The sequence below is a fragment of the Lampetra fluviatilis genome, chromosome 18, assembly GCF_964198595.1.
Source record: "Lampetra fluviatilis chromosome 18, kcLamFluv1.1, whole genome shotgun sequence".
Taxonomy (NCBI): domain Eukaryota; kingdom Metazoa; phylum Chordata; class Hyperoartia; order Petromyzontiformes; family Petromyzontidae; genus Lampetra; species Lampetra fluviatilis.
Window position 1 is genome coordinate 1,638,976 of NC_136292.1, and position 23,941 is coordinate 1,662,916.

Genomic DNA, 23,941 nt, shown 5'->3' on the forward strand with positions numbered 1-23,941 from the left:
GACTGAGACTCTGTAAGTTCATTAGCAGAAGCAATATAAAAAATGGTTAAAAACCACCCACTGCTCCCAGGTTGTTGGTCACTAAAGTGCACATAAATGTCTTTGTGCACACACTTGTGAATGTCGACAAGAGCGTTTTATATGCAGGGGCTATCTTTGTGTCGATATTTTTTGTAAGTTCGACAGCTTGTAACGATTTCAAACTTGGCCTATCCTCTGCGGCATCAACATTTACCACTGTCACCTGTAGCTGTGTGGGGAGGTACAGTGGTGTGCGCGCTAGTCATGAAGATGAGGGGGATGGCAATAGATCGTTTAGTCGATTGAATAACGATCATGAAAGCTCACGATACACAACCTTGTTTTGTGATATTTTATCTGTACATTTTGCACGCATTTTGTTAACGTGACCACCCTGTCTTCAGCCACTCGATGCTGCTAAAATAATTTTTATGTAAAAAAAAATCTAGCAGTTGGATGTCTTGAATCGCAACAAGTAACGACACCGCGAGGGGGCTAATATGTACATCCTTACTAGCGAAATGTTACAGCCTGTTTGGCAATCCGCTGCTGGATAAGGACTTTGCCATGCCACGTGTGGGTCCTGGGGGTTATTTGAATTTGACTATACTTCACCACGTTGGCCAGTACTTAGTCATGGTGAAAGCAGGGAGCATAGACATCGCACCAGAGGACAAAACAACAATGCATTTTCTTCGCTGCCCTCTGCTGCCCGCGTCCTATCTCCGCAGCAACCTACAGCACCTGTTTCACGTGCGGTGCTCACCCGCACAAGCACTCGTCCAATTTCAATCTTGCTTCGCTCCTGAGATCTGGTTATTTGTGATTCGTTGCCAATTTTAGTTCATGGTAATTGCTCTCTTCCTCTGTGGAGACCTGGAACTTTTTGGCCTACTCGCACACATCCCGTGGCATTCCTTGTAAGAGGTCGGCCATCGTCTGCTGCGTTTCACGATCAGATTTGCTGACAGGGCCTCGTTGCATTGACAGACGAACCGCTCATGAGCGGGATCATGTCCCCTCGGTCACACACTGCGCATGTATTTTAACAATGGAAAACAAGCTAATCAAGCTTCAGACATAACCGTATTATAATTGAGTGCTTAATGTTCTCTCCGTGTACATTAAGCCATTAATAAAGCATTAAGTTAGATTTTAAGATACGTTGTAGATATACATTGGGTATCTTACCTTGGGTCACAAGTCTAACTATTGTACTTTATCTGCAGGTGCAAGATTAGAAAAAAAAACCTTGAGGTTTAGAGTGCGTCTGTTGGAGACCATAAAATTGCAAGGCTTTATCATACTGATGTTACATTGATAAATTAAACAATTAAGTGCCAAATGCAATGTTGTGACCACTGCCACTAGAGAAGACATTATTCAAGTGTCTTAGTTTATACAACTAAAGCCCATACAATAAACTTTCGCTATTTTGTGACGAAGGTGTGAATTTTTACCTACCAAACTGTATGCGCTGCTACTCGATGGTTGCCCCCACAGTCTGGAATGCCATCCCTCATTCGCAGCATCCCCACCATCGTCTCCTTCAAGAGACATTTAAACACTCACCTCTACCACCTGACTTTCCAGTGACTCTGAGCTTGGCTCCGCGCCTCTGAGTTGCGCCCGTTCTGTCCGCAAATTTGCGTCTGTTACAAATTGCATTACTACTAGATGTGAGAATAAATATTGGAATGTCACTGTTTTGAACTTTAAAACTCTCCTGGCATGGTTGGGAGGTGGACAAGTGGCACCAGAGAGAGGCCCGAGTTCAAATCCAAGCATTGAACACAGGGCTATGCATGTAGTCATTAAATTATCAATTAGTTCATATATTCTGTGCAAAAATTCATAATTCACTATGCAAAGGATCTGCAAATTTAAATTTGAGATCATTGTAAATTGGAACATGAGATGGGCAATGCAAATCAAAGGTATTAAGGATACAAAAGAGAATACATTTTGTATCAAAGCATGGCAATACATTGAATCACGATTTGGGTGAACCGGAACATACCTCATGGTGCTCACATCACCAAACCATTTGTCCATGTGCACAAAACAACTCTGCACCTGTGAATATGCACATGAATGTACACATGAATTCACACGTTAGTGTACAGATGAATGGGGAAGGTCACACAGTTACTTAAATCTGAGCCATTGCTAATATGTAAGGAATCGCACATCTTGGAAATGTATGCACTGATCAAACAATGGTGCAATGGTGTAAACTTCTAGCTTGTTAACATGCAGGTTGCACAATGTGTCGATGTTGTGCCGCATACATGTCCTGGCTATGCATGTGTATGTAGGTAAGAGTGTATTATGTTGAACAAATTTTAAGCCAATGTCATGATTATGTCATTAACTTTCGCTTTCTTCAATCGGACACTGCACCAACACCAACCACTGCGCCTTGACTAGCCGGCTGTTATATTATTCTTCTTACTTGCGAGAGGCGGAGTGCAATTTATTGAAAGAGTTTGCAGGATTAGTGTGTTTATATGAATAGCTTTGTGCAGTGTGGCACTTTTGAGTCATGTATTACTTGTGAAGAAGCACAGCATTTTACCACAAGCGATTAATGATGGAACCATATAAGCATACGGTGGGATATAATACGTCTTCAGCAATACAATGCCTGTTTCTATACCATTCCTACGTTACAATACCTTGTATGCAAATCGATACTGGGTCTCATTCCAGCAAGCTTTACATTCATACGTGGGTCTTTTACCTTCATATATTCACGCTTATTTCTTGTGTGCTTGACATAGGCTTCTTGAACAGGTCTGTAGCACACAAGCAGAATGCGACTGCCATTATCAAATTTCGATTTTTGCATGATAGACCCTGTCAAAGCACTTGCCTTGTTGCTGTACTAACAGTAACTATATGAATATGCTCCTGGCATTTCATACATATGCTTGTTCCTATGACCAAGTCATCCAGAATGTGCCCGATCTCATCAGGTCTCAGAAGCTAAGCAGGCTTGGGCCTGTATAGTGCTTAGATGACTGGCCATTATGTGCAAACACAGGTGTCATCGGGGCTGTGGTGCTATGTGGTGGGCAGCAGAGGGCAGGAGAGTGAAATCTATTGTATTGTACGTTTATGCTCCCACTTCTATGCTCCACGCTTTCACCAACCTGTCCTGACCAGCGTGGTGAAGTATGGCCAATAACCTGCATGAAATGAGGAGGCCCTCATCATCGGTAGATAGCCATTTTAAAAGCAGAACCAACTTTGACCTGATGGTTTTCATTGGTGACTGCCCTGAGTCTATAAACTCACGACACTTGAACTCTGTTTCATCTGGGGCGGTTACCTGAATGAGAACTCATGTGACAAGTGGTACAAACCCAGTGCTGTGACGTCTGATCCACCTGGCCAGTTTGTCATTAAATCCTGCACGCCCAGGTTCTGTTGCTCTGAAGATACTTGCAGTTTTATCAGCAGTGGCCATTTTCATGGGTCAGCAACCGAAATAACAAAAGTGTGTTTTTTGTTCGAATTCGGTAAAACACTCGATATTTCAAGAGCCGCAATGCAATGTGAATAACGTCACGAAGCAATCCTTAAAGGGCCACATGCGGCTCCGGAGTCGCGGGTTGCCACCCCCTGTTCCATCGACTTCAGGCGATAAGTCTGTCCTCTGTCGATGTATTGCGACAATCAACTTTGGTATTGAGATAACTACATAAAAAACACGTGGAACCAGGCGCAGGCATGGCCATGGCATCCTTAGCGTACTTATTAAGGCACACTGTGGAACTCGTTCCTGCCTGTTTTGGATGTTTGCACATTTGGCACACTGCCATTGCACATGATGTTACAGTGCAGCAGATGTTTTAATTTCATTTTCACGTGTTTTTTGGAACATTTAACTTAACAGAATGCCCCACATTGTACAGTCAATTTACTAGTATTTTATACTCATATTTAATGTACAAATACCGTACCAGTTTATGAGACTTTTGAACTGTGATTGTTGAAGCTGTCTCAGCAATTCGTAACAATGGGCATGAATTCAAGAAAATTCATATGACTGTGGGGTGGTTGGGGCGAGGTGCAGCACGTTGGCAAGGCGTTCCATTAAGTGAACCTCCTTCATTTGAGTGCTTCCATTTTGTTCACGAGCAGAAAAACACCATGTTGGTAATGCCAGGGTCGGCTGGTGAATGTCCACCTGGAGAGAATCTGGTATGCAGCTGATATAGTAAACGCTCCAATTATGAGGTAGGGGCAGGGGTAGTGGTCCACTGGTGAACTCGCTGCATTGTGTGCCCATCTACCGGAGGTTGATTTTGGCCCTGGTTAACTTGAGCGATGAGTGATAATTCAACTGGTCCTAGCCCCCCCCTGCCCCCAATCCTCTCGACAAACTGCACTGATCAGTGTGAGGAGTGAGGAAGTATGGTCAAACGATCTCCATGATCGCCATGCGTGTATGTCATGTGAACACGCGCGCACCGGCTGGTACACACTCCTGTTGATGTATGTATGTATGTGGATATTCTGTCGCACCGTATGAAGCCAACCGCGCTAATCGGAAGTGCAGGGAAATCGCAACAAACTAAACACAAAAAGCAGTTCCAAAGAAACGAGTTTTCAATTTAGATTTGAAAGTGCATAGCCCCAGTGGCTTCCTTTCAAAGCAGTTGGATTGCTGATATGTGGTTGTATGTCACTACGCATGATCATAACTGAGTACAGATGAAGGACTTTTTAGCTACAAAGTTTGAGGTTGCCTTTAAACAATTTCATAGCCAAGAGAATTTCTGTTAATTTGCCAGGCCATGTCAGGTCCAAGTGGCCTTCTGGCATTCAGTCAAGTCTCCCAGGCTTGAGTAGGAATCTTTCATCTTATGCTCTTGCAGTTGTCTTGAATCTACAAACATTACACTGAATTTCCTCATTGTGCGGTACTACTGTACATGCCATTTGTTTGTGTGGGTGTGTGTGGGTGTACACGTGTGCACGACTGAAGTACATGCGGGCTACTACAATCTGACAGGCACTTAAGAGGAAATTGGTTCAGCCCATAGTGAGCAGTCTTCACTCAAAACTAATCCCACATTCACGGCTGGTCACTGATGTTGTACACAAACCAAGCCATTGATCCAACTCAGAAAGTGCCCTAACTGGCCAGTGGTTGGGTTTTCATTTGATTTGATGCTAGAATGGCTTCTCTTTCGTTGTTGTGCAAGATTAATGAACGTGACCTTGGTGATAACATTTTTGTTTCCTTGAAGGTATCCCAACATGGAGTCATTTGGGTTATTTTTACTTTTTTTAATCATGGTGTGGTGGAGCTTTTTTCATAGCTATTTATATGGTCGAGAAACGAGATTGTCAATGTCAAACCATAAATGAGCCTCCTGTCTTTGTGTCCAAATCCTTCAGGGTCACGTAAGAATAAACATCTTTGTTTACGTGTAAAACTCTTGTGTGATGTTCTTTACTCTCACTTTGAAGTGGTATATACGATATGCTGACTTGGTTTGTACATCTGCACTTGAAGGTATTTAAATAATGATTGTGCTCCGGTTTGTTTCATTTTCAGGCAAGAAATGTACAGAGTGGAGCACTCTCAGCCATCAAGGTCATCAAGCTAGAATCTGGTAAGCATACCAGTATACGGACAAGTCTACCAAGGCAGTCCAAATAATTGAACCGCCATTCACTTTTTTTGTACATTATCTTTATTTTCATGCAAGGTTCTTCCAAGAAGGAAATCGTTTTTGTGGCTGCTTTGGCAGTCTTATGTCAGTGCTCAGATCACGGGCAGTGTGCTCACATTTATTGGTCAAATTAAAATGTTGGTATTGATGGACCATTCTGGACAGTGCGACACTACACAAGGACAAATATTTTTTGCGACTGCGTGCCGCTATACAGGGGACGACTTCACCGTGATCCAGCAGGAGATAATCATGATGCAGGAGTGCCAGCACATCAACATCGTCGCCTACTTTGGCAGCTACCTCAGGTATCTGTTCTTCTTGCATGTCATGTGATCGTGACTCTTCAGAAGCTTGCACGTATCCCATTCCCCCAAGGCAATCACTCAGCTTGGCCTCCAAGCTACTTTTAATGTTTAGTTTGTTGTCCTTCCCCCGCACTTGTGATGAGCATGGGTTGGCTACGTATGGTGCGAAAAAAGTTCAACATACAACATGCTACGTATACTGCATGGTTTGTTGTAGAACTGATCTGTATGCCATTCGATTTTTTTGTGTGTGTCTAAGCTACAGAGATCTTAATGCTTTGTTTGGTTTGTCTTTTTCCCACATTTATTCCAATTCTATCGGTGTCTTCTCGAGATTAAGTGTCCATTTGGAGTTTTGCAGAGCATTGCATCACTCCATATTTGAGAACTGCCTGCATAAAATGTCGCAGCACTACTTCTGTCATCATTTCGAGTGACCTCTTACCCACACACTCGGTGGTTAAATTCCCATACACCTTGCACAAATATTTTTTCTTGCATGGCAGTCAAAGCAATATTTAGATTTCTCTGAGCTGAGAATTTCCCACATTGAGTGAGAAGCTAAATTCACTGTTTTTATTACAACCATTGGTGACTGGGCTGAGGACCAATCAGCTCACTGTTTTTCATCACGAGGTTTTATCATGGGAGGCTGGCCAGATTAACTGGGTTTTGATGCTTGTTTTTGTTAACAGTGCTTTTAATATAGTTTCACTAGTGTTTTTATTTTTAAAAAGTTCCTTGTTGAGCTACTTCCCTTTTTATTTTGTCCAGGCCTCTAATACAAAAGCAACTTGGCTGATTGGGTTCCTACCTGATTAATTACAAATTATTGGTGAAGAAGATGGTGGTATGTTGTGCCTGTGTTATTTGCGAAACTTACAATCTGCAACTTGTAAGCAAACATGTGAACTGTTAGCTTGTTACTATGTTAAGTAGCTTTCTCAAGAAAATAAAAATTCCTGCATTTGCTGCACATAAAGGTAGTTCACAGGGAAGGTTACATGGTTACATGGTTGGTAGGTGTGTAATGATGCATTGCTTCATTGATTCAAATGTATTGCAATGCTCACAGTTCATTTCTTGAATTATGTGCTTACGAATAGATTATTTGCAATTTATGGAAATTATTATACAAAGGCAGATGAGGTGAACAATGCTATGTCAACGATTTGCGGAAAAATAAGACCATAAATAGATTGCAACCCTGAATCATGCAATGCCTTGAATCTCTGAGGGGCAAAGTGTATATTCCTGATCTATGATAACATGACTAATGCCTGATATGAGTTCGTCTGAATTATTTCTTGCTCAGATGAGCATCTCCACTTGACAGCACTGATAGTGGTGGAAATTCCACCTTCCTTTGTGGAGGTGAAGTTATCCATGGGACAACCATTGTTGACTTCCCTGCAAAGTGACTCATTTTATGTAACTCCGAGTGATGGTGGGCTGAGTCAACCCCTAAACAGGATTTAAAGTTGCAAGCTTACGATTGCAAGCTGCTCATTCTTCCACTGAAACCACCCGACCAGCTTAATAGGAGTTAATATTTAATTGTAAAAATTTAACGTGTCATGGCATAGTAAATAGCTGCACACTGGGCATGTATGGACACTTGACTCCTTCAGCAATTCGTCACCAGCAAAGGATCATATTTCCATTTGATTTATGGCAAAGCCTCTCAGTTTCTGTACCCACGCTACCTCCCATCGGTCACACAGTGCTTCCACTAATGCATCGCCATCATCACGTCAATGTTCTGCACTGCGTGAACGTCAACAGCCACACGTGTGAACCTTGCACTTTGCAGTGAGCAATGCTGCCAAGGCCTCCCTCCGCCCCACTGACCTGGCCAACACCGTAGTGTAGCTTCGCTCTCTCCGCCCATATCTGATTATGCATACCAACCCAACCCGCGGAGGTTTCGTGCATTGAATATACAGTATTGAAAACAAACTAGAAAAGCAGGTACTGGATTTCCCACATCAAGTGCCCGTGCCTCGTGTAACTGTCCTGAGACGGTAGTTCAAGATGCGGAGTGAACGCTGACTTTGTGCCCCGGGGTGCTGTGCGTAGGTGGGATAAACTTTGGATCTGCATGGAGTACTGCGGAGGTGGCTCCCTGCAGGACATTTACCATGGTATGTATGTTGAGTCAGCTGTGGGTTTGAACTTTTACAATGCGTAGGCTTTGTTGAGGTGTTGGTCAACAATTGTTCCGTATTTTCATGTGCAGCCCTTTGCCAATCCTCCGCTGGTCGAGGGCCTTCCCGTGCCTTGCGGGTTCCGGGGTTTATTTGACCAAACTTCATCATGCTGGGTCGTGGGGGTTGGTGAAGGCGGGGAGCATAGATTTAGAAACATACAAGTATACAGTACAACAATGCGTGTTTCTGCACTGCCCTCTGCTGTCCATAAAGTAGCCGTGCAAGCTCTATACCATCTTTTATGTATGGCGGTCACCCACCCAAGCACTATCCAGGCCTGAACCCTTGTTTGAGATATTAATGTAATAATACGAGCAGCCCGCATGTCCTTTGAACATTCCCTCCCTCCCAGCGAAACAGGTTTCTAATGTAGTATGATTAATATATACATATAAAACAAATGCATATCTCAATTCCATCTTTGGCTTCTAGCATTTTACCCTTGGTTTGCTGCTCAAAAACATACGCACAAAATTTTCTCATCAAAACTGTCGTCCCGATGTACACATTTTCCACTGGTTTATAGAGTATCTTAACATGCTTTTATAATCCAAATTGTATTGCACAATAATAATCATAACAATGGTCAAACACTCGATTCAGTCCCCTCCTGAATTGTTTTTGTCAGGCTCAATGGAACTTCTGTGGGTAAATCAATGGCTTTTTTATTAGCAGCTGTGTACAGAAAACAAATTTGTGCAAGGTAATATTTTCCCACCTGATGATGGACGCTTGTGTTGCGCCCGAAACGTCGTGATTTATTTTATTTTATACCTACGTGACTTTACCGAAAGAACCAAAGAGTAAAGGTAATATTTTCAATGTTACCTGAGCATTTGATATTTGTCCAACCAGACAGACAAGTAAAAAAAAAACTACTCGTTTATGTTATACAGCTTAAAGAAATCTCTAGTTACAGACTGAAAATAACTTAAGCTATGCTGTTTCCTCATTGCATTGTGCTTAACCAATGAAAATCTGAGCCAGATTTATAAAAAAATGTCAGCAGAAAAATAACGTGTTGCTCTCTTTGGCAACGAGAACAGGCGAGTGATTGTGTGTGTTTTTACGTTTGTTCTTCAGTCACAGGGCCGCTGTCTGAACGTCAAATCGCCTACGTCAGCAGGGAAACTCTCAAGGTGGGCATTACCCTTATGGCTCATGTGCAGTCTGCAAGCAGCCTGTTTCACAGGAAGCATGACTCACGAGCTCATGCAACAGCAATAATAATGGATAATTGTTGTACTGTTTGTTATCTTCTCTATCATTTTGAGCATGCAAGCTGATACAGTTTTTGCTTTTTTCCTTTCTCATCCATTCATAGGGTTTGGCCTACCTCCACAGTAAATGTAAAATGCACAGAGACATCAAGGTAAGTGTTTGAATCAAATATAACGTTATATATTTTGATAACATTTTTACATGAGCATTTTTTTAATTAAACTTTTTAGTTTCACTTACACCCATGGACTATCTAGTGAAATAATCAGCGGCAGCAGCATTAGCCCAGAGGCGAGAGAAGAAACCAAAAACGTTGGAAATAACACAAGTGCACACATTTCGTAATAACCGGTGCTCATGATCATATCAATAATTGCACAGATCTTTTTCTCGTGTGAAGTTTTCCACAGTTTCAACAATTGGACGAGAGTGGCGTTCCAAACCTTAGGAATCGGTGCGTGTAGAGAAAATGGCACGTAACGTTCCACGGGGGAAATTTTTTTGAAAGCAAGGAAGGTTGCCTGGCCATAACGCTAAGCAGCAAGTTTGATTCCCGCCCGCTGCACAGGAATCTTCCTCTGGGGACAGTGTGTGCTCGCGTCCTGGCTGGCCACAATAGTTGGTGTTGGCAGGAATTGGCTTTGAGCCGTTACGAAAAAATGTGGTCTTGTGAATCCCCCCCCCCTCTTCACATTTTGTCTCGAAGTAAACATTTGATTCTGAGCTAGTTTTTGTTGCGTATGATTATTTATTTATTGTGAAATTATGATATTTTAAAACAAATTTTGGGAAAAACAGGAAGTTGACTTGAAAAAAACACGATTTATTTGCATCATAAGTAGGTGGTTAGTGGTTGTGCCTGCAAGTCGACTTTCTGCCTGCCTGAGCATGCACGATATCTTTTAGACCAGTCTTACTGGAACATCCCAAGGATTGCTTGCACAATCATTACATTACCTTGACTGGCTGTGAATGTCAATGGTTCACAGGCATGTTTTACCTTAATTCACTTAAGCTAATCAAATACTCTTTATCGTAGTTGTGTGGATTTGTCTCCAGCTCCGGGTTTTCCTTCCACACTTAGAAACGTGTGTTTAGAGTATTTGGCTGCTATACATTTCCACGTGATGAGCCTTCATTTGTGGCCAGGTCGCTTCTGAAAAAGAGCTACATAGCTCAGTGGGCCTCAACTGGTAAAATAAAAAAAACTGTGCAGTAGCTTTAGTTAATATGTTTGTATTGATATGTTAAGGATTACGGATTATTTTAGTACAATATGTTAATGGTTAACATCAATTGTTAGAATGTTACACAAGGCATAGAAAAAAAATATTCGTCAGACAAGCAGCATAGCAAAATGTGTTTTAATAAAATGACTACTAAATATTATAATTTTACTATTTGTTGGTAATTGAAGGTCTAATCCACAGAGGTTTTTTTGGGTTAGATCGCATTAAAATATAAATGTGTCGTGAAAACCCACCACCACCCGACAAAGCCAACTAGTAAGGATTGTCGCGTAAACAGAACATGCGAATTCGTCACTCGTACAGCACACCGGTGTGTTGGAGAGCCAAGCCACAACATTTACAATCTGAGTACGACGTTTCGCCAGTAATAACAACTAGCTTCATCAGGCGACACACACCGCTTGTACTAGTGAAGAATTGACATGTTCTGTTTACGTGACAGCCCTTACTAGTTGGCTGTGTCGGGTGGTGGCGGGTTTTAACGATGATATTCGTCGCGAAAGCCTACGTGTTAAACTGAAAGTCTAATATTAACGTGATTCTTTATTGATGCCTTTGCCATTCTTCGTATGCTGCAATTGTCCTCTGCTTGTTTTTTGTGTGTTTTTCTAATATTAGGGAGCGAATATTTTGTTGACTGATCATGGGGAGGTGAAGCTCGCGGATTTTGGAGTCTCTGCACAGATAACAGCCACAATTGCCAAGAGAATGTCCTTCATTGGCACGCCGTACTGGTAAGACTGGCCATGTCCGTTAAACACAAGCAGGCGCGTGACATCCGCACATTAAAATGGTATTTTGAGTGCAGTTGATTAATAGAATTCTGTGTCGGTAACCAAACAGCATTATATTGTGACAGTTTGATGATTGTGAATGTAACTAATAGACATGGGGCGATTTAATGAATTGTCACAATGTGGGGGCCACGGCGCAGTTCAAATCTCGACGATTTTTTGTCTTGTTTTTACCATCTTGTTTGTACTGCCTACTGTATATGCTCTCTTATTTGTTCTATCTCGATCAGGCTATGAGCCAAAAAGTAAGATTTATATATAATTTACATGAGTTGTAAATAATAGATTTTTATATGTAATGATGTGATGCTTGTAAGTGTTAATTTTATTCAAGAATTAATAAATTGTTACGTGCATAGCATATAGATCCATTAAGTGACTCACTACAGAGCAGGTTTTCCTGTTTGGCAATCGTAAGGTACATGCGATGTGTAACGACTCGGTAGTTTGAGTGGAAAAGATTGGTAACCATGAAAATGTGCTTGTTACTGAGCCCGTTGTATCCAAGGTCTTGAAATTTCTAAATCAGAGTGGTGAGCTTGTTCCTGAGCCCGTTGTATCCAAGGTCAAATGTTTAGTTCTGGCTGCTTGCACGTAATGTCTACCCTAAATCACCATAGCCCAACATCTGCTGTCATTGGCTTTCACACGGTTAAGCAGTGAATTTAATGTTAATACGTGTCACTGAAAATTGTGCTGTGTGTCCCAGTGGACCACGTGGTAGCACCAGAGGGCAATGTAGCAAAATAGAATGGTTATACTGTACATCTATGTCCCCCCGCATCAATGCTTTCTTCCTTCACCAACGTGCACTGACAAGCGTGATGAAGTGTGGCTACATAACTCCTAGGACTCGCGTGCAATGGCGAGGCTCTCATCCAGCAGTGGATTGACTAAAGGGCTGCACATTGACAAGATCCGCTGCAACGCTGTACGCTTCCAGGCAGCGCAGTGCACCCGTGCTGTGCAGTGATGCGTGTCGTGCGTGTCGTGCGTGCTGTGCATGTCGTGCGTGTCGTGCGTGTCGTGCGTGCGTGGCACAGGATGGCACCGGAGGTGGCGGCCGTGGAGAGGAAGGGTGGATACAACCAGCAGTGTGACGTGTGGGCCGTGGGCATCACTGCCATCGAGCTGGCCGAGCTGCAGCCGCCCATGTTTGATCTCCATCCGATGCGGTAATTCCACCTGTGTTGATCAAAACCAAAAAAAAATTGTCATGGAAGTTACTTTTGAGACATTGTCGTGAATTTTTTATGAAAATAATGTTTGGAGATGGCAGGGTGCCCCCTTGTAGGTCAGAGCACTGAGCTAACTTGGCTGAGATTCGGCATTTGAATCCAGGCAGCCACCCATAACTTAACTTTCTTCTCAAATGCGTTGAGTTATTGGTCTAAGAACGATTACCAAGGCATGCAAAATTTTTTTCAACTATAAGTGTCACTTAATTTGACTAAGCCCTGAACATTATAATAAACTACAAATATCTGTTTGAAATCCAGTGAATATGTCCCTCATAGAATCGTATATGAGAGTGCACATCCTACTGTGTGGATAAAATACGGTCAATGAGAATGACATCAAAAGTTGTTCTGGCCATTCTCTTAGCACAAGGGGTGATGCACGCTTTGTACAATTTACAAATACATATTTAGGTTTATTAAATTATTCATAAAAAACACAATTGGAATACAATTTGGAAAAGGACCAAAGAAAAATGTCAAAAAAAAATGTTAATTTAACCAAGAAAAGGTTCACTAAGTCTCCAGCCTCATTTTATGAGGTTCCTGCAATAAATATTTGGCCAGTGCCCTCGTGAGTATTCTTTATGAAGCACAGTGCCTGAAGAAACCCCACATTTTTAATCGGGTAATACCCAATCTCTGCACATCCAATTTGCATACCTCCTTACTGAGCTGCACGGTTGCCCTGCAGGAGGGTATTCCAATGACATCATGGCTCTGCATAATTTGGGGTCACAATCCGATTCAGTAAGCAGTTTTTTTTTACATTGTGGGTGATGGATAGCACTTCTATTGGCTGCAGGGGTAACACGAATCCATTACATGTAACATATATATGCTTCGAATCATGTGAAGGATGCAAGAATCTAGTTTAATTGAGGAATTCGTGCATAGTTACACCCATAATAATGAGCTATATATGGTGCCAAAGAAGTTGAACATATATTCACTCTCTGGTTTGGTATTAACAATCTGAATTCTTGGGAGTGCTTGGGCAATTTCATCAGCTCATCCATTATAGGGCATCTAAAATTCGTGCTGCATTTCATCTTCTAGTTTTCTGCCAGTGGAGCAAGTAAAATTGTGTTAGTCCGGTGTGTTATGTTTCCCGTGGCTAATATGTTTTCGTTCGCGTGTTATTGTTTTGTTAACAAGTTTCTGTTGCAATGGACTATGTGAACGCATTAAGCATTGCCATCCAAGTATGTGTCTTGTGCCCATGTATGCACACGAATGAACGCTGAGTGTCGTGTTTATTTTCTCAATTGTCGACGATTCACTAGTGTGTGGCAGGTGCTTTATACATCTTCTCCATTGTCAATGTTGTAGCGCTTGCATAGTCTCCTCTTAACACATCGGGACTGTACAGACGCACTTGAGGTAATGTCTGTGCAAGTTTGTTTTGGAATTTGTGGCATGTTTGGGTGGTACTAGTTAATATTTATACGTTAGAATAATGAAGTGTGGGTTATGATTGGCAATATATTTATTGGCGGGACTGGCCAAGGGCTGTAAAAATGCAAGGGCATCTAGCAAGCAAACTGAAGTTTGCACCCGTTTGGTTTCAGTGGCTGTAACCTTATGGTGGTCTAAAACAACACTGCATTCTCCAAGCCAGTACAGTATTGTCACGTGACACACGAGGCATGATGGGAGGACCGATCCTCTGGACACAATTGCACCTCCTGCTGTTCTGAAATCACCGTTTGCGTATTACTCTTTTAGTTTCAAGTCTGCATGCACTTTTGTGTGCCAGCTTTGGGTGTGGTGTGGTGGCATGATGGGCAGATTTGGCATTCTCCCAGACTCCCACTCACTTTTGTTGAGACTCAACCTATGCGGTCTATAGGTATCAGTGTCACAGTTTGTTTGATTTGGAAATCAATATCAGTAGCACACATGTCAGTATATTACCTTTTAAGGTGCCCCTAGATAAAACTGAAATTTTTAATTGAGCAGTGTTTTGGCAGATAGATTTGTTTTTTATTGCCCATGCATTTCTATTACCGTTGATGTTCAAGACATTGCAACATATGTTACCTTAAAGCTTAAACTCACTGCGACATACATACAATACATGGTTTTATTCTCAGTGGCTTTATATTCAGAGATGACCTTTTTTGATTCATGAAAAAATATGCAAACACCGTACAGTATCTATATACGTGTTCTTTTAAAATGCCACTGAATTACCACCAGGAAATAGTTGAATGTTAAATACTATTAAATGAGTTGTGCACATATATTATTTATGACTCATGTGAAAAAAAAGTTAATGTTTTTTCCTGTTGTGGGAAAGAATATACAGTTTCTAAATTCAGTCACATAATTTCAACAGGTTATTATCAGCGATGCAGATTCAGGATTGACTAATTTAAATATAAGTTGGAGTTACCATCCTGTACAGAAGTAAAACTGTTTATTTGTAAGCATATAAAACGAAAATAAGATATTTTACTTTCTGGTTTGGATAAGGACGGGGCTGAATCAACTCTGGACAAGATTTAAACTCATGACCTCTAGACAGGGAAACCCGCTGGTCTATCACTTCATTAACTATGATCTATCCACTGCGGGATAAACGCCTCCCAATGCCGTCACCATCTCATAGATATACAATGCAGCAATCCACCCAGCGTCTCAATATGAGCTTGCTTCATCACTCCGTATCTGCAGTGCATGTACTCACGGGGTGTTCTCTCCTTTGGCTGCCACTCTATTGTTAGTCTCTTCCACTAGCCATCGTCTCGTCTAGTCATGTCCTGCCTAAGCCTGCGCTTATTCTTTTAACGGCCAATATGATGTCTCGAAATTGCATGTTTTCAAATACATTTGTTCATCTTCCTGTCTCTCAGTCTATTTACAATGTTTGTTTGTACACGTTTAAACTTTTGTTCAGTGTCTTGATATCACATTTTTAAGCTGAATACAATTTCTTGGTTGGCAGCGAATTTATCTACAAGGGATGAATGAGTCATGGTACTTAAACACTCGTTGTTCCATAAATTAGGTGCCACTAGCAGAACCACGGCAATAACAGGGCATAAAGAAACAGTGGTCTCGGTATTTCAGTTTTTGTTTGGTTTTAAAATGACTTGATTTTTGATTGGTACAAAAAATATATCCGAAAGATTTCCATTTTGGTCTGTGAGGCTGAGATAACCAGTGATTCAGAGGTAGGTATGTTTGCATCAGGATCTGAGGTTTCCAGTCCAATAAGCACATGAGCTCACCAGATACTGCTGGCATGTTATAGAGACACTTTGCACTGAAGACAGTGTTAACCCCCCCGCTGGCTTAACATACGAGTCAAAATGTGCCAGATTAGTGAAAATTACTCACAAATGTACAACTGTAATATTCATCACAATACTCTTTGGGTCTTTCGGTAATGGCACGTCGATTGAAAAATAAATAGGTGAAGACGATTTCCTGTGTTGCGATCTATATGTCGTGATCTATTATTTTTCTATCTACGTGACTTTACCGAAAGACCCAAAGAGTATGAATTCCTGCAGTCACGAAAGCTTTAAATCAATTTTCATCACAATCATCGCAACCGAGACTGGGGAGAAAAAAACTTGGCAGGACCCTCCTGAAAAAGAGTCATGAGACTTGGCGAGGCATTGCTGGGTAAACATGCACAATAAATAGTAATAATAATCTTTTGGTGAATAACAAATCTCCACCCTGCACAGGAGGATGCCAGTAATGTCCACACATCTTGCAAACTCATGTTTTTCCAAAATAGCAATTTATTTCCTCCCTAAAAAGTAATAATATAGAATACCAAAATAAATGTACATCATTATGGGTGGCCTGAAAGTATGTGTGCTTACCATTTATTCTGAGCATGCTTTTGCACGCATGTAGTCTAGCCGAAAAGACTTCTATAATTTAGTGAATTATTTACCCAGGATAGCCTCACTGAGTCTAAAGACTCTTTTCACGAGGATCTTGTATTTGGATGATTGACTAATACCTTTTAATGAGCATTTGCCTTCTGGGAGAAAACTAGGATTCCTTGAGAGAGAGCCCGTGCATCGAAAGGGGGTGACAATCATCATTGCTGTCTCATAGCCACCACCACGTTTTACAGCGTCATACTGACAACACTGGGCAAGTGTTGTTCGTCACCCATCCAATTACTTACCAGGCTGAATTCTTATTAGCATCGGGGATCTTATGAGACGGGGTGCATTTGGGCTATTATGATTATACCGCACCTGATTTTCCCGCACCTCCGATTAGCATGGTTGGCTGTGTACGGTGCGAAAGAAGTTCAACATACACGCATACGTAGGCAATAAACTATGAAAATAACAACATGTACTTCCTTGTCCAGCTTGTATTGTTAATTCTGTACATGGTTATAAACAGTAAGTGTACAGAAGACCCACTTAATATATTGCCTTTCCTTTCTTTATATTTCCTCCAAGCGTTGGTGGAATGTTTTCCTTTAAAGCATGGGCATTTCCATGCAGTGCCCCCCCAGAAGGCTCATTAATCGTTGTTGTGTATGTCACCAGGGCACTGTTCCTCATGTCCAAGAGCAATTTCCAACCTCCCAGGCTCAAGGACAAGATGAAGTGGTGAGTGCCGTCAGAATCTGTTTGTCAGAGGATGTGGAGGGGGGTGAGCCAGGGTGAGCCATGAGGTTTGTAAGGATTTCTCTTCACGCTGCTGGGGGTCAACGATGGACCAGACAGATGTGACGCAATGATAAGGAGGAGTTGTGAAGGCTGTCATTGCGTTAGGACTGACACCAGCTTTAGGGAGCACACGCTACTAAAGAATTATGGTTACAATGAATGGCTCTTGGTTATCAATCACCCTTCGCAATTGTACACGTGTGATACTTTAATGGTGATGTGGTCTATTTGTGGAATAGTGGTCGCAGGCTTTATGAGCCTCGATGCGGACATTCACTTGTCCCAGTTTCGCATTGTTAAAAGGTTCCCGTGAAGTTATTTTTTCATTTCTGTTTTAACTTGCGTTACGTCTCGTATGCTATTTTGAAAAAACAATACACATGGCAAACCTGCCTGTTGCTGTTTTTTTAAATTGGGAATTGACTGTTTTTTACGTAACAAAAAAACTCAGTGTTTCACTATTGACATGCAGATCAAATTACCACATTAACTTCAAACACATTTCATATCTATTGATAACGTGTTGTGACTCTACAAAATGTTGTATTGCTCTGCTGGAGTAATGTTAGTTATATAGATTAATTGCTCTTACCCTTGTTGTCATTGCTTGATTATTACATTTGTTTTACGTTGACTGCGCCATACAGGTCAGGAATTTTCCACAATTTTATCAAGCAGTCTCTGATTAAGAACCCAAAGAAGAGACCAACAGCAGACAAACTCCTACAGGTACAGTGCCATTCACGCTGCCCACTCGCTACTTCCTTTCTGTTATCTCTTATCTGAAGTTCAGTGGAATTGGATGCAGCCCAAATGCAGCAAATGGGTTGGCACATCTGTTGGGTGCCCTAAGCCCTGTAACCATATCCTTTCACATGGATGCTTCTCATGGATAACAAAGGAGAATGGGATTAAATTGTATTATTGGTTCTTTCGGTAAAGTCGCGTAGAAGGAAAATAATAAAAATAAAACAATAAAATTCTCACGACGTTTCGATCGCAACACACCTGATGATGATTGCTTGTGTTGCGATCGAAACGTCGTGATAATTTTATTGTTTTATTTGTATTATTTTATTATTTCCCTTCTACGTGACTTTACCGAAAGAAGCAATAATATGAATCCCTGCAGTCACGAAAGCTTTAAATCGGGATTAAATTGGTTAATAAGCGCATACACACAGCATCTCCAAGCCCAAATGGTGTGGAATTCAGAAGGCATTGGGCTTGTGCTGTTGCTATCCCTGCATGCTTGTTACTGCGTTTAGGATCCATTTGTGATTCAACCTCTGAACCGATCGCTGGCCACTGAGCTGCTGGATCAGATGAAGTCACCGGCTCCTCCCAGGAACTTCTACGATGATGAGGAACCCGAAGTATGTGTACCAGCCTTCTACACGTCCTCAAACATAAACACACACACAACGTTGAACAGCGATTGACTCGGATAATGGGGCTTTAAAAAATATATATATATATATATAATTCTATAACCTATTGACCTGGTTCAATAATGTAATGAATATACAGCACTCTAAGATCCACGGCTGGATGAAAGTCTCCCCATGCTGTATCGGGCATGAGGATTGAGTGACTATACTTAACCACGCTGGTCAGTGCAGGTTGGTGAAGTCAGGGGTAGACAAGATTGGTTCAGGAATCAAACTCAACGTTGTGGAGTTCAAGCAGTGCGCTAACCACGATGCCACCGCTCCATTCCATCATGTTGTTTGTCAGTGGTTAAATATTTGAGCTGCCACACCAACTTTATGCATGTCATGTCATGCATGAATAGGGATCAGTTTTCATAGGCCTGGTGCCTATTGTTCCATGTTATTTGAGCAGGCAAGGCTCTCTCTGCCATCGCTGAGCTTAAAACAGTCGTCAACCGGAATGGATTTGCAATTCTGCTGTCTGCATTAAAGCAAGACTGTGAACCAATAACGAACCAAAACATGAAACATATTTTAGACAAATCCTGCCAGGTGGCTGGAGGCACTGTATTGTGTATTTCATGACCAGAGCTCACTATTTAACGAATGAGTGAACATGCCGTCTTTTGACGGAGAACACCCCATTGGCCAAGTTGCGTTCGTAAAATACCTCGATGTTATTTGCAACATCACCTCATTGTGATAAAGATATTCGTGGATAATTACCCACACTTAACTTTTTCAGTTGATAACGCATTCATTGCCTTTGGACATGAACTGCGCGCAACTGGCACGTATGAAAAGATAAACTGAGATGTATTAAAAGAAAACAAATGCATACATTGAGAGTACAAAGGTTTACATAACCCTTCACTGAATTATATCGTCTTTGCAGCCTCCTGCCGCTGTTCCCCAGAGGATATCCTCAATTGCCAAGAATTCCCGGGCAGAGAAGACTCGCTCTGAGCTGGACTGTGAGTTAGGGTGTCTTGACTGCAATGCAGTTTTACAGTGCAGTTTAGCTTCATAAAGCACCTAAATACACCACTACCTCTATATAAACTTCAGAGAGCTCCTAAACAGGAGCAGCACAAAACAACAACTTGTAAGGAAATGGAGATTACAATGAGATGATGTGGGACCACGGTAAGATAAAATGGGAGTCTTTAAATTGCATGTTTTACAGCATTATGGCATTTTCATGACCGCCAGAAGATAGTATTTCTTAGTGAAACTGATGTAAATATTCAACTGGGAAATCATGAGCATTGCGGAAGTTTCTTCAAGTTACGCTGGTGTATTATTTTGTGTGTAACTGTATCTGTGCGATGGTTTGAATACACGTTAAATATCGAATTTCTTCCTTTGACAGTTGATCAGTTGAGATTTCAGCCTCCGATTCCCAAGATAACAGCACCGCAGTACATGGAGGTAGGGTGTATTGTTTAAATCTATGCATTCTCCCTTTCATTTCGTACCATTGAAGGCTATAGCTGTTTCAGCTTTTTGCTTTTCTCTCTCTCTCTCTCAATTACAGTTCAGTTGTACTGTCAGTGTCATGTGAAACGCTCGGGCAATTTCCATTTGGAATGAATAGCAGGCGCTGCACCTCCCTGGGTCAGAACCATCCTGGAAGATGACGTAACGTAACTGCTGCTGAAGTCCCTTCAGTCGGCCTCATATTTAATTTCAGTTGCGCAGCATTTTATATAGGATATACATGGAGTGTGTGCAACTTGGAAATGTAATCAAAACGGTTCATTTTCAAAGCAAGAATATGACAAATTTAGTGTAGAACATAGGCACCATAGACTGGGGTTTTAAAAATTGTGTAAAGTTCCTTGGTTAACTTAATAAGATTATTGTTTAAATCCCATTACCTGATTATTAAGGCATGGAACACATAAACGCTACTTTTTCATGACAGTCAAACCAATGTATGATTTTTTTGAGCTGTAATTTATGTAAATGAAGTATAGAACCTAACTTGATGTATTGATTTTGGTGCAGCCCATTGGTGAACGGTTTGAAACCACGAACTCTACTTGAGAATCCGGTTTACTCACGGTCCGCTGCCTAGATTCAGACCCAGGAGCTTGGCACAGTCTCTGGGCAGTGGCATCTCGGTGCTCTAAGATTAGTATTGGCTCCCTGAGCCCCACCTAGCCACCACCTCAGCTTTTTGTATTTTTATTTAAAAAAACATATTTTTGGTCAACATAACGAGTACTGAGGTGCATTCGAGTGACTTGAGCTCTCTCTGGGGGTTATGTATGTATGTTGAACTTTTTTCGCACCATACGTAGCCAACCGTGCTATAGTTATAACTATAGAATGTTCTCTATAGAGCTTTGTTAATATATGTCCGTGCGTGCATTTAATTGCGTGCAGGAAAATCATCGGGGCTTTTCTGATCAATACGCCCCAGCCAGAGGCCATCAAAGGTATTCTGCAAAGCAAACATCAGAAGTACTTCTTCTCATAACACATTTTATGAATACATTCCTCTTTCTTGGTTTAAACATTTTTCAAATGCTCTAGTCATATAAATGTGATGTTTTCTTCACCCAGATTTCAGCAGGGTGCAGAAGATGATGACGATGGTGGAACGTATGTACTTTTTCCACATGGACCATCTGATAGACATTGATGCGCTTCACGAGTAAATAAATAGATGTCGCTCATTTGTGGACACACTGAGATGTTTGACTGCACATAATGGCATAAACTTGCATGCTATGCAATTGTAATCATCAACCCTGATCTATCTACCACTGGATGAAGGCATCCCCATGCCATTCCTTATGATGCCACACCCCATCTTGCACATGAACTGATCACTCCATCTCCACATTGGTCATCCTCTTTGGCATGATCTCTCCTTTTGGTTGAGTGGTGCAGTGCATTGAAACCTTATCAACAATTAAATGTAGTCGGCTTGTTAAATTATTGTCTACAATGTATAATGCACCTCTTCCAAGACATCTGTATCTTTGCTTTTTGTGTAATGTTCATCAGCTGTTTCACAATCTAAACGTATTATTGTGTTGTGCATGTGGAATGTTTAATTCAGGCTGAAGAAAGTCCCCCCTCCTCTTCCACCAAAGGTACTAAGACGAGACTGATCTTGTATTTGATGAAAATGCTTTTTTACCCAACTACATCCCATTCATATGTTGGTAAAGCATATCACCTTGACAATTTACCCTATTTGTCTAAAGAAATCAAGCGAAAATGTGCATCAGCATGTAAACGCGGGTCCGAGTCTTGTTAATATGGGAGCATTCGTGAGCATGAAATGGGGATGATGGTGATGGTGGTGGTAAAGACAGTGGTGATGAATCTTCACCCAACTCCTGAAACTCTGCTGATCTGTCACAGCCTTGGTGCAAGAGCCCCACGGAAGACAGCAATGAGGGCTCGGGCACCATCAAGCAGCGGCCTGCAGCGCCGTCCCCGGCACGGTCCGACGAGCGCTACCCTCCCATGCCCCGGCAGAAACCCACGAGCCCGCCTCCGGCGCAGGGCTATGGCCCAGCCCCGGTGCCGCCTCCGCGCGTCTCCCAAGTTGGGCAGTCGGCCTCGCCCATGCAGCAAAACCGACCCAAGTACAACGTCCCTACCCCGCCGCTCCCACAAGTCGTGTCGCCCAGCAAGCCCGGGCAGCCCTTGCCCGCACCACGCCAGCGATTCCACAGCCCGCCACCGCCACCACCCCCGTATGCTCGCACGCCACACAGAGCCACCCCCCTGCTACTGCCTCACAGCTCTTGGCTGCATTAGAGATGCAGCAGGTGGTACGATTTTGCCCGCCAGCGTTGATTTATTTCCAGCCCGGCAACAAGCCCATTTAGATCAAAATAATCTCTCGCATCACGGGTGAGCAGTAAGCCACTCTGGGAATATATTGAAATTGGCAAGTTGTAATAAAAAAAAAAAATTGGCTGTGTGTTTCTTGAAAATCTGGGGGAGAGTTGTTTTGGTCAACATTTCAATTGGGCTCAGTCACTTATGTCCTGCAATAAATAGGGCTGAGTGTATTATTTTCAGGCAAACAACAACAACAGCAACAAAAATGCGAGAATCGTTTGCATGGCCGTAAGACATTCAAACTTGTGAAAAACCATGATTCTCAAAGGTATTCGTTGAGACTTGACATGTGTATATGTCAGAGGTGGGACAAAGTCATTGTTATGCAAGTCCAAGTCGAGTCGCAAGTCATCAAATTCATGACTCGAGTCTGACTCGAGTCCAAGTCACATGACTCGAGTCCACACCTCTGGTATATGTAGCCCATGGATCGACATTAGTCAGCAAAACTTATGTTTGTGATTGTTGCCATTATATAAAACAATAGTTGAGGTTTCGATGTTATAGCTGTTGAAAATGTTATCACATTCACATTGATTGGCCTTCATAAAGAAACTGTTGCCACTTAAGTTGTGCCACGGTGCATGTTACCAGCTGCAGGGGAACCCCTCAGCTTGTGTAGGTTGTCGCTGGGTACCGCGGTGGCGAGATGTTAACTACCTCGCCTGGTATACACGAGGTCATGGGTTTGATCCTGACCCTGACACCTGTATATTTGGAGTTTGCATGTCTCTTTCCCCTTGGTCATATGGGTTTTTCTCCAGGTCCTCCGGTTTCCCCCCAACATTTGGAAACATGCGTTTTGAGTATTTGCCTGCTATAAATGTCCACACGATAAGCCACTTCGTTGAACTACCATTTGTGGCCAGGTTGCTTCTGACACGGAGCTATATAGCTCAGTGGGCCCCTTAGGAAAAACTCAAAACTAGTTTATACTAATACCGCCGACGGGGGAATTTGTTGGCTTGCAGACACAACATGGGCCGGAACGGGCGGCCCGCCCCTGCGGTGCGGCGCTCCAATAGCGCATCGCCACCTCCGCGGCCGCCGCTGCCAGACCTGGTGAGCGGAGCCGGGGGTTCGGCCGGGCGCCGTTGCTCCGCCGAGGTCCTCTCCACCACCGAACACCTGCAGCGGATCAACATGGGCCATCACAACGCGCTCGATGGAAGCAAGTGTCTTCCAATGCTACTTGCACACATTTTAACGTGTTTCCTGCCCCAGGGGTGCCGCTGCGTTGTAGTCCGATTC

At 42.3% G+C, this 23,941-nt stretch overlaps 1 protein-coding gene across 1 annotated transcript in view; it reads left to right on the top strand.

Moving 5' to 3' along the window:
* The window catches only part of LOC144937070 (mitogen-activated protein kinase kinase kinase kinase 5-like), a 77,466-nt gene that overhangs the window by 17,792 nt on the left and 35,733 nt on the right, over positions 1 to 23,941 (top strand). Inside the window, exons 2-18 of the mRNA XM_078864312.1 lie at positions 5,594 to 5,651; positions 5,929 to 6,019; positions 8,099 to 8,163; positions 9,313 to 9,368; positions 9,554 to 9,601; positions 11,319 to 11,434; positions 12,538 to 12,669; positions 17,265 to 17,327; positions 18,035 to 18,116; positions 18,656 to 18,763; positions 19,716 to 19,794; positions 20,193 to 20,251; positions 21,212 to 21,264; positions 21,392 to 21,430; positions 21,894 to 21,927; positions 22,202 to 22,539; positions 23,662 to 23,861. Coding sequence (XP_078720438.1) covers positions 5,594 to 5,651; positions 5,929 to 6,019; positions 8,099 to 8,163; positions 9,313 to 9,368; positions 9,554 to 9,601; positions 11,319 to 11,434; positions 12,538 to 12,669; positions 17,265 to 17,327; positions 18,035 to 18,116; positions 18,656 to 18,763; positions 19,716 to 19,794; positions 20,193 to 20,251; positions 21,212 to 21,264; positions 21,392 to 21,430; positions 21,894 to 21,927; positions 22,202 to 22,539; positions 23,662 to 23,861 — 1,621 coding nt within the window. The remainder of the gene's footprint in view (positions 1 to 5,593; positions 5,652 to 5,928; positions 6,020 to 8,098; positions 8,164 to 9,312; positions 9,369 to 9,553; positions 9,602 to 11,318; positions 11,435 to 12,537; positions 12,670 to 17,264; positions 17,328 to 18,034; positions 18,117 to 18,655; positions 18,764 to 19,715; positions 19,795 to 20,192; positions 20,252 to 21,211; positions 21,265 to 21,391; positions 21,431 to 21,893; positions 21,928 to 22,201; positions 22,540 to 23,661; positions 23,862 to 23,941) is intronic.